Source organism: Chelon labrosus (assembly GCF_963514085.1).
Source record: "Chelon labrosus genome assembly, chromosome: 4".
Taxonomy (NCBI): domain Eukaryota; kingdom Metazoa; phylum Chordata; class Actinopteri; order Mugiliformes; family Mugilidae; genus Chelon; species Chelon labrosus.
Genome location: NC_140340.1, coordinates 30,952,508 through 30,963,871, shown reverse-complemented (window position 1 = coordinate 30,963,871; position 11,364 = coordinate 30,952,508). Strand labels below are relative to the sequence as shown.

General features: G+C 43.4%; 1 protein-coding gene across 2 annotated transcripts; it reads right to left on the bottom strand.

Moving 5' to 3' along the window:
• Positions 1-498: 498 nt before the first annotated feature.
• On the bottom strand, positions 499-9,267 carry LOC311487035 (Krueppel-like factor 15). Of its 2 annotated transcripts, XM_084543129.1 has the most exons (3): positions 9,025-9,267; positions 5,157-6,316; positions 499-4,183 (listed from the first exon to the last, which is right to left on the bottom strand). In XM_084543129.1, exons 2-3 carry the CDS (start codon positions 6,248-6,250, stop codon positions 4,015-4,017), a joined length of 1,263 nt encoding a protein of 420 aa, XP_084399255.1. In that variant the 5' UTR covers positions 6,251-6,316; positions 9,025-9,267; the 3' UTR covers positions 499-4,014. The 2 variants fall into 2 exon arrangements, with proteins under 2 accessions (XP_084399255.1, XP_084399254.1); XM_084543128.1 differs by lacking the exon at positions 9,025-9,267 and having other exon boundaries at positions 5,157-6,387.
• Positions 9,268-11,364: the final 2,097 nt, after the last annotated feature.

Here is an 11,364-nt window from a genome sequence, read left to right as displayed (position 1 = left end):
TAGAATATCATTAGTTGTGTGATCATTTGTAACATGCAGATCTTTGCTGGCCCATAATCAGTTCCCAGCGGTGATGGTCCATTAGCAGCGGGGAAAGTCGGTCTTGGTTCCAGGCTAGCAATGGCTAGCTTGTGTCATGGTTACTGTATGTTTCCAAGTGGGCAAAAACTGATAAAGCATAATACATGTACCATTATCCTTCCTATGAATATAGTGTATGTTTTCTCCTATTTCTATTTCTTCTCTTCTCTCAATCTCTACTTTTTTTATTTCTATTTTTTTTTAATCATCATTTGGGTTGGGTTAAAAAATATTTACAATATTTCTGTAATTGTATCCTTTATCACATACGTGTATAAGCCCAAATATTAATTTCATTCATTCATTCATCTTCTGTAGCTGCTTGTTCAAATATTAATTTAAATCTGCTCATTTCCATGACTACATCACTGTTCTTTTCAACAGACACACCTTGTGTAACAAGCAAAAAGCAAAATATTCAATTTTTCATTTCTTTATTTTTTGCAAATAGGAAAATAGCATTTCTGGTATTTAAAAAAACAAACAAACAAAAACAAGTACTGACTGTGCTCAACCAGATACACAGGCATGAATGAGAGAGAAAGAGAGAGAGAATTTGATGATGATTAGGGAATACAGGTCTGGATCTAGGTCAGTAGAAGCAGCCTGGGGAGGCTCAGACACAAAGACAGCAGTGGTTCAGACAGATAAACACGTCTGCCCGTCTGTCTGCTTTGAACGGGTCTCTATGTTACAGAGCATGATTGTTTTTAAAGAATGAATCTAGTGTGTTCAAAATGCTAGGATATGAGGATGATTGCTGTGTAAATGGCTGTGCGCTGCTACATGCAGAAGTGCTCTATGTTTTGAGCTCATTCAAAAGCACCAATGTTGCTTGAGCTAAAGTTAAGATTGCCTGTATCTTACGGTTTGCGGTAGTAAGTGCCTGCTGGTTCGACAGAGACAATCCAGTTATGTGAAGTTTTATGCTTTGAGTTACACAGTCTCTTCACGTTAAGCACTGGTAGGTTATAGAGCACCAAAGTTTTGAGATTAAAGAACAAATAGCGACTGCGCTGCATGGTGTAGTTTAACCTTCCTTAGAAAATGTCCCTATTTCTTCTTTTTGCATTTTGCAGTTCCAATACATTTTATGGAACTGCCATTAAGAGCACGATGACTGTTTCTCACTTTCCACTAACACAAGTGCACTTGATACCAGCAGACTCAGTTTAATGCTAAATGGTTTGTAAATGGGCAGAGTGGGACTCCAAATCCCAGACTATAATCAGTCTGACATTCCACGGATTGATCACGCTACAATCAAAACTCATAACAGACTAAAAACCTCTCCAGAAACACGACTGAATAGCTTAATGCGCTGATTGAAAAATTCTCTTTGATTAAAAAAAAACATCTATATAAAGGCTACAAGCTGTACACATTATCTTTGTCCTTTAAATTCCGTACACATCATAATGAATATGCTAATACAGATGATTGAATAGATGTTAGCTGCCTTTCCAGCTATTTAAACTATTAGCTTTTCTTGCTGCAATAACCAACAGAAACATGTTTACAGTAACTGCTACTGTAAAAAGGAAAGAGCAGTATTTCACATCACTGTTGCAACATTGAACCAAAGTGCCATGTATAGGCCGAGTAGTTTTCTAGGCCACGATGATATTCAGAGAACAAGAGGCTTATAAACCACCACTACACCAAGGGTGTAGTTTCCATTCTCTTACTGGGCAGAACAGGGATTTCTGGTTTGGCAACCCTCTTTTTCAGAATCACAGTTAATAAAAGCAGTCATATGATGACAGTAGGATCACAAGAGGTTTTGGGATATGGACAAAGGCATCGATAAAGACATTAGGACAGAAGAAAAGGCATAGGGGTCCAAACATCATGATTGAATGAATGCAATAAAGGCTAGGGTTGGGAAGCATAAAACACTGAGTCAAGAGTTTTTCTCAGGCCAAACTGTGAATAGAACCAAGCTTGGTATGACTAATTAACGTCTCTGATATGAACAGTCACGTCCTTCCTTCAGAGTTGGCTCTAACTCTGAAAATCAGACATTTAAGGAGACTTCATCATACAGAAATGGCTGCCACACTCCATCGCGTGAGTCGTGTCCATCCAAGCCTCGTGATAAGAACACATGACATAAACAGGGACGCTGTTTGGAAGCTTCATGTGTATGTGAACCCTGAAGTTTGGCTTTGAGGAAGAGACAGCTGCAAAGGTAAAATCCATTCATTTTTTTAGATTGATATCTTGCAGTCTCATTAGAAAAAGACCATATTCATTTTCCCCATCAATCCACACTCAACATTAACAGAGCAACAACAGATTTTTAAACTTTTTTTCAGTTTTTATAGATTATATAGCCAGACCCTTTCCTCTGCACTTACTGAAGCAGCAGCTATTTGGCAGCGATTACAGCCTTCACTCTTCTTGTATGATACGACAAAAACAAAAGTTGCAAAACTGAACTTTGGAATTTTCTGCCATTCTCGGCAAATGTTTCCAAGCTACGTCAAGCAAGATGAGGACCGTCATTAGACATTGTCCCTAAAGGGCATTCACAGATGTGCCTCTCAGTCACAGCAGAGTCCTCTTGGCTGTGTGCTTAGGCTCACCGTCCTGTTGGAAGGTGAACCTTCACCTGAGTGATCTAAAGCAGGTGTTCACTGAGGAAGTGATACTATCGTACTCTGCACTGTTCAGGTTTCCCTCAAGCCTGACCGGTGCCCCTATCCCTGCCACTTAAGAACAATGCCATGCTATTGGGCAGGTGATTGTGTCTCTTATGTAGGCCACTGTGCTCTTGAGAATGCAGATGAATTTTTTTCGTAGCCTTACTTCTTTGCCTCGACACTCTCCTGTCTCTCCGGCTTTGCAGTCAGTTTATCCAAACTTCTGAACTCACAGAAGTCACAAGCCTGACTCTGACACACACACAAAAACGCTTTAGGAACAACTCAAAAAACATGAAGAACAGCACAAGGTGTTGACCTGGCCTCCAAATTCACTAGATCCCAAAGTGAGCAAGTATCTGTGGGATGATCCACAGAGGCCCCTCCCCTCAAAGGCCCCCCCACTAACAACATTCTGTTGCCAGACACCACAGGACACCCTCAGAAGGCCCATGTCCATTCTCTGATGAGTCACAACTGTTTTGGAGGCACAAGGGAGACCTATACAATACTAGGAAGGCGGTCATAATTTTGTGGCTGATCTGTGTATATACATATACCATTGTGTGTCATTCTTAATTATGTCTGAGCAACTGAATTGACCACAGATGTCCACAACTGAGACATAGAAACATTTTAAAGATAATCAAGCAAAAATGGGAAGCACCTGAAAATTAATATTCCAGGTGTCAAAGCTAAGGTTATTGTTAACTGGATATTTACGTCTTTCCTTCTAAATAAATTTGCACAAATGTCCAATATTCTGTTTTTACTTTGTCATGTTATGGGGCTCTGAGGGAAAAATAGTTTACACAATTGTGGAATGAGGCTCCAACATAACAAAATGTATAAAAACTAAAATTAAGTCCAAGTGAAATACAAAGAACACTCTGTATGCACTGTAACTACTGGTTAACCCCTACTTGCAAAAACGGATGCAAGCAAAGGTTACAGGATGGCCTCTGTAACTGACTCCTGTTACGCATTTTGCCGTATTTGTGTATGTGTATGTATGAAAGCCAGCCACTTTCAGATGAGTCTTTCCTGAGGTGGCCATTAGCTCAGTAGAAGATGAGCTGCTCAGAAGGAACACTGAATGGTAAATAGCGGAGTGGAAGGGAAATGAAGGACATCACACAGCAGCCAGCTCTCAAGAATCTTTTGAAAGTTCCACCAAAAGTCCTGAGGGAAACATGGACCCTCATGCCCGCCGTCCAAGACAAAGCCAGGCTGGAGAGGCATGGGAAGGTGTGTGGGTGCAGGGCAGGGTTTAGGCCGGCTGAAGGTGTCACACTGTGGCTCTGATGATCCTGCTGGGCCTGGAGCTACGGTGGACCTTGGTGTGTTTGGACAGGTGGTCACTGCGGGCAAACTTCTTCTCACACAGTGAGCACTCATATGGCTTGATGCCCGAATGAGAGCGGCGGTGACGAGAGAGCTCATCGGATCGGGAGAACCTGGGGACACAAGAGGAAATTGGTGTGGTTAGAGAAGTACTATAAAGAATATGAACCACACCAAGGTTTCCAGATTAGCACACAAGCTACTTTGGAAAAAAAGATGATATATCATGCACATTTCCAGGTCTGACTTTCCAGTTCCATATTTTTTTATTCTGTGACTCCACTGGCACGTCTTTGTATAACTTCAAAAAACTACAAACTAAAGTAGTTGAACTTATTCATCATCTCTATAACAAGATGTTGTGATTAGGAATACAGCTTGGTACTGGATGTTAAATCTCTGTTCATAGCTGCTAGTCAATGTCAGCTGCTAATACAAAAAGGACAATGTTAATTCTTTAACTCCCAAAGAAGATCTGAAAGAATGGTCCTTTGGAGGCATAAAGAGAGTCTGGACCAGATGTATTAGATAAAACAGAATACCTAAAAGCACATGTGGCAAAGCTGAACAGTCCAACCAGTATGATTAGCTATCCAAGAAATATGTTTTGAATATGTATAGCTTCAATCAGTGCTGCTCTTGTAGCAAGAGAGGATCAGGACAAGAAAAACTGTAGCTAGCGAAGCTTTGGGAGAGAAGGACAGCAGTAAGCAGGTGTGCCCCCTCAACCCAGATCGCTGTCAAAAAATAAAAAGAAGAAAAAACAAAAGCGCCCAACGTGACGTAGTCCAAGAAGCTCTTGACCACACAAATATGTACCAGCTGCATTCCAGATAGATGACAGTCATTGTGATAAAGGTTAAAAGGATGTCTCTAAGATATCTTTACATACTGTTTTCCTTGTGTTATAAACCACTATAAATAATGTTTTACAGTTGACAGGCGTTTGAAATGAAACTGCTGCTACTCTGGTCTTCTCAGATCTGGCCGATTGTGTTGGCAAGTAAGAAAATCTCCCAAAACTTGCGTATTGCTGGGATCTTAATCTTAAACATGTTGTTAAAGCTTATATAGTACGTTACATACCTCCAGCCACACTCAGGCCAGCTACATGTGTAGGGTTTCTCTCCCGTATGCCGGCGGAAGTGAGCTTTTAGATGGCTGCTTTTCGTGTACATCTTCCCACAGCCTGGGTGGGAGCACTTGTGGACCCTCTCTGTTGGCGGCACTCTGGTGACCCGAGGAGGCACGGTCTTTAAGAGACAATTGCCCTGCCCAGCAAGCCCTGTCACACCCGTAATCTCTAGAGTCCTCATAGTGATCGGCAGAGGGGCGATCTTCACGTACTTCTGGTCAACCAATTTGTTATCTACACTGTTTAGTGATAACAAGGTGGTGGGGGTGGAGGGCATCTGGGGGGCTAGCAGGGTGACATTTTGTCCCGTAGAACCCTGAAGCCCCATGACCAGATGAGTGAGCCAAATACCACTTTGGCCTTCAAGATGAGAACCTGCTGGAGTCTGAGGCTGGGCCAAAGGTAGGGGCTGGAGCTGGAGAACCAGCGGAGCACCCAGGAGCACTGGTGGAGTCAAGGTGGCTGATGAGGGATTAACTTGAGCAGAAGGGGAAGGGATAGCTGGGCCAGGGCTGTTTTTCTCATTTTGAGGAGTGCCTGGGCCGGAAGTGCAATGAGAGTCACTAGTCCCTGGATCACTGATAGTCTCTGAGGAAGCAATCTGGGGCGCAGTGGAGAATGGAGTGTCAGTGGAGCTACATAGTAGAGTGGAGGGCTCCTCTTTTGGGACTAGCAGCCCCTCTTTGACCAACTGCATCTTTTCCCTCAGGAACTCCTCTATATCCTCCAGGGTCGGGGAAAACGGGGAAGATGGTTGGAAAGGGAATTCTGGCAGCTTTGGTTCCTGACTGTCAAGTTCCCCTTCTCCTGTTGCTCCTAGAAAAATATGCAGATGCGCCCCTTCTTCTTCATCTTCCTCCTCGTCCTCCTCCTCTCCAGGGCTGGAGTAGTGCATAGTCCCCAGCTCCCCGGCGTCAGGGCTGTCACAGGAGGTTGAACTGCCCCCCTTGCTGCAGGCTTCATCCCCCTGGCTGAGGGAGAACAGGCCGCTGTCCCTGAACAGGTCGTTCTCCAAACTCAGCGTTCTGCTGCTGAGAGACACCATTGATCCAAGCCAATGCTGTAGAAGGGATGTTGATGAAATTCTAGCCCAAAGAGGTATCACCAAAACCTGCAAAGGCAGCAGTGAGATTAGGTTTAAATATGCATCAGAAAGTAAAAATGGCATTACAGTAAACAGTCCTGTCTGTTTACTTCAATGGTTTGATTATGAATTTTAAAGGAAACTACTATCTTTTATATACTGGATTTTATTAATTAATTAAAATTCTAATCCATGATGAAACAAAATGAACATAATCCTGATAATTCATTAAATCTCAGTCATTTTTAACCAAATTTAACCAAACATTCCCAGCTTCTCAAATGTCAGGCCAGGATTCTGCTCTTTGTGATGCATCTGCTGCGTCTGAATCTTCAGACGCAAACAAGGCGTGTATTTCTGTCAGATTCACTTATAATGCAAATACTTTAATTTTTAACATTTTAATATAACAAAGGCAGGTAAAAACACACACAATTAGGGCTGCAACAAACAATTATTTTTCTCAATTGATTTAATTGTGGATTCTTTTTCTGATAAGCAGGATCATTTCTAAGAAATTCTTTGGTTAACTCACCGCTAGACAATAACCACAACTTCTGCCATTCAACTTTCCCTCAGGACATCCCCTATGTCCTCAAGTGATGGGGAAAATGGGAAAGAGGGATAGAAAGGGAATTCCTATGTTGAATTATATGCTTCACTTTCACACACAAACAGAGCAATTTCAGCTTTATTGTTTTTCTCAAGGTCACTGAACCGAAGATCTTCTGATTTAAATCACTATTTTACAATACGATATTTTGAAATACACACTATTTCCTGCATCTTCTTGTTAGAAATCTTGCTGCAGTCTCGAGAGACTGTTTACACATGACCAGTCTCCTGAGACTGCGCAGTGAGATCAGTCCACGTGTGAGGGAGATCCATAGCATGACAGAGTCTTCAACCCTGACCGGATTTTGAAAGTATGATGACAGAGAAGCGCTGCACAAAAGCAAAGACATGTGGACACTACAGGGAAATTATAGTGGAAACACCACAAATCTCTGGAACCAATGACAACATTAGTTTGAAAGATAGTTTAAAAATGGAAACTCTCAATGGCTGACATCAAATCTAATAGAATCGAGACCTTGTGAATCAAAATCTAATCAGAAAGAACTCAGTAGCAACATCACCCGGGCACTGACCGCCCTCTAAGAATCAGACAAAACTGACTGCACTTGTTCACATACTGCCGCTGCTGTCTTCTTGTTTTGAGGTCAGAAAGCCCTGGGTGTTCTTTCTTGAGATGTCTGTGCATAGGGGCTATGCTGCTGTGGTAGGCCATTTCATTTTATCTGGTCTCTGTTTAAAGAATTCCCACATTTAGACAGCTAGGTTTGGGCTGCTTCAGATAAAGTCTCATTTAAACCTCATCAATGGGAGCATAGATAACTATTTTTTTTTTAATTTATATCTAAAATAGGCAATTTGAGGTTCAGCGTTTTGCTCAAGTACACTTGGTAGTGCTTTGCTTAATTGCAGACCTCACTGAAGTCCTGCCGCCCTTTGTGCAGCGAGTGTGCAGACTTACAGTCCAGTACAACACGCTGAGGGGCTGCTGTGGCTCAGTACGTAGAGCAGGTTGTCCACAAAACCGAATAGCGGTGAGCAAGACGCTGAACCCCCAGTTGCTCCCAGTGCGTGGCACTGTGAATGTGTGTGAGCAAATGGGTAGATGTGTGACTGTAAAGCTCTTTGAGAACCAATAGGTAGAAATATCAGTCATTAAACATATATTTTTTTGTAATTATGCGACAATAGTACAAAATAACAATAATAATTCAGGTGTTAAAGCTTGGTTTTAACAAAGGGGTTACGAGGCATCAGCACTTCCTGTTTTATCTTTTAAAGCTTTCTTTCCCCTCCTGTTATATACTGTTGAGCTTTTTGTTTTTTAAGAGTCACAATAGAGTGCAGTAAGTTCTCTCAAACAAGTGCAATAACTTCATGCCAGTGTCCATAGTCCATAGTTTTGTACTTTTTTATTCTAGTTTCCCTTACATTCCTTGCCTTATTTATTATTTTTATTTTTTACTGCACCTAAAAGGGGACCTCAGGCCACCTAAAAAATAAAGATATTCTATTCATTCTTATACAAATATGTAAATAACCATCTCTATCTACTGCACAGGCCCAACTAATAGCCCCAGGTGTTATTTCATGTTTAACCAGCTGAAATTCTGTGTGTAATTCTATTTTCTATAAAGGAAAGTGATTTGGCCTTGTCTGTATTTTAAGTAGCAGTGTAAAAAGTCCCGCTCTAATCACCTGGGTGACCTCCAGGCGTGCATCTGCGACGCCCAACCGGTCCGCACACCCTAAATTTGAAGCTGGAGTCCACACAGACGCGCTACCAGTGGTGAGATGCTCCCCGTGTGCACTTATGTAAAGGATGTTTGCTGCCGCTGTCAGAGCGTCGGGCACATGTTGCAGCAGGGCCTCTTCTTCTTCTTCACTTCAGAGCAACGAACACGGCGCTGGGTAAACACGGCCCGCACCGACGCGCCCACAGGCACACGGCTAGGAGAACTGAGCCCGAACAAACTATCACCGAGTTGAGATAAAACTGCGATGTGGCTGTATTTATAAAAGGAGGAGCCGACGGCTGCACGGCAGTACAACTGCGCCTGCACTGGAATCCACGAGTCTCAAGTTCGCCTGGGTCAAAATTGTTCTATTTATACTCCTCAGTTGCAGCAGGAGAAGCCCGGACATTTGGCTCGACCTACCGTGTGTCTCTGGGAGCAGGCTCGGTCGCGAGGAGCTTCGCCGTCGACGGCTTTCCGTATTTTCCGTGTTTTCGGTCCCTGCCTCCGTCGTGTTATTGTCGTAGCACTCTCACATCCCGTCCTTGCCACGGGTCCATGTTGGCATTCCTTTTCCTGGCGTCACGTGACCGCATCGCTGCACTACTCGGGAGGCACGGGTCCCGTTCCGCGAGCGTAATTGGACAAGAGCCGCGGAGGCTCGCCCTAAAAGCAGCGCGCTGATTGGCTGCCGCTCGATAAATTCTGACTGCCATGTGTTGACGGAGGGTTTGGTACTTAACGGGACACAATGTGGCCTATTGATGAGGTACACAGAGGGGTGGACAAAATAACAAGAACACATATAAACATAAGGAACTAGCTGGTTATAAGGAAGGTCAAACTTTCCCACCATCCTGCAGTTATTCATGCAGGAGAAAGGCAGGAAGTTGTGACTGATATATATTAAAAAGGTTTTCTCATTTACTTGTCCAAATATAAATGAGTTAAAACAACACAAACAAACGTCATTCAGAAATGCTGTTTCAGCATGTCTTTGAACATGTGTGGTAACATGTAGGGACAGTTTCAAAAATCCAAATCAGGACCCACAAACACAAGAGAAAGCATACAGGATGCAAGGTGCACTGAGAGTCTGTCTTGCGCTGCTGGTATGAAATGCTTTCTCAAGGAGAAACCTTGATTACACAGTAGCAGGGGTTGGCCGGGCTTGACGTGCCGAGGCAGCTTGTACTCGACCCGAAACCTGTCTGGCCTCACGTGGTATGAGACTATAATCCATTACCTGGAGGACTAGATAGAGGTTAGGGAAGGGGACTAACAGACCAACCCCAAAACAATCCCAAACCCAGAAATGGGGGAAGGTTGGGCTTGGGGCCAGTAACCCCAGCTCCTAAAACAAACTTATGCTACAGAAACATTGAACTCAGAAAGACAGACTCCAATCCTGATGGAGGAAGGCTCTTCTCTAAGAAGAAGCATGACGCTGGGTGATGAAAGCACTGAGAGTCCATGGCGTGGTTTGCATGTTCTTTTAAAGTTTCCATATTCATCAAGTAAATTATCTACTCTCAAACAGCTTCAGTCCTCTAACAGGATGTGTTGTGTTGATGTATGATTATTCGTATGACCATCAATCAGGGGCGCAACTACACAGTTTTCGGGGGGTATGCAACATCGATTTCGGCGCCCCCCCCCCCCCCCCCCCCCCCCCCCCCGGCACAAAAAAAATTTTTGTGTAATCAACACTAAAATACTTCCTACCTGATGTCATCATGGGCCTCCTCCTCCTCCTCTCTGCCTGTTGCTGTCTCCTCCTCCTCTTCTCTGCCTGTTGCTGTCTCCTCCTCCTCCTCTCTGCCTGTTGCTGTCTCCTCCTCCTCCTCTCTGCCTGTTGCTGTCTCCTCCTCCTCTTCTCTGCCTGTTGCTGTCTCCTCCTCCTCCTCTCTGCCTGTTGCTGTCTCCTCCTCCTCCTCTCTGCCTGTTGCTGTCTCCTCCTCCTCTTCTCTGCCTGTTGCTGTCTCCTCCTCCTCCTCCTCTCTGCCTGTTGCCGTCTCCTCCTCCTCCTCTCTGCCTGTTGCCGTCTCCTCCTCCTCCTCTCTGCCTGTTGCTGTCTCCTCCTCCTCCTTTCTGCCTGTTGCCGTCTCCTCTGTCTCATTTCTCTCCTCTCTCTCCCTCATGTCTTGTCCACTAGCCCATATTAAACAACCAGCTTAATGACTTTGCAGACTTTCTGCACATATTACACATCTATCTGATTCAGTCCAGTTACCAGTAGGCCTAATCATTCATAATACATCAGTTAACTAAATCCAGAACAGAATAGTGACTGTCCTACACTTCCACCTCATATTAGACCTACCTGCTACTTGCCCTTTCATTTCCTGATCCATCTCCATCCTCACACCTGAATAAAATTGACATCTCATTAAATATAGTTGATTTACTCACATAGGCCTGGTTGAAACATGCATTAGTCCACTAAATAACTATTCATTGTTGTGTGTTGCAGTCTACTGTTAGCTTAAATATTCACAATTAGAAAACAACAACAACAACAAAAAAAACAGTCTGTTTTGCACATCATTATGTTGAAGTGATTCTCTAGTTACATCTGGGCGTGAGCTACTTGTTAATGTTGCCTCTGACATAAGGGAAAAAAGGTATAGGCCTACAGTAGGCTATATCATAACACTGTGTCAAGAAGATTAACTGTAGGTCATTTTGGCTTAGCCTACTATTGGTGATACTCATGAAAATGTCAGGCCTAGCAAGTAGTGTTAAAGATGATTAATAAATCAG

Excerpts from the sequence above, each read along its gene's own strand:
- LOC311487035 (XM_084543128.1), bottom strand. The coding sequence starts at position 6,373 with ATGCCATTTTTACTTTCTGATGCATATTTAAACCTAATCTCACTGCTG. Across the intron at positions 4,184-5,156 it reads TGGCCTGAGTGTGGCTGGAG|GTTCTCCCGATCCGATGAGC; the intron begins GTATGTAACGTA and ends TTGTGTCCCCAG.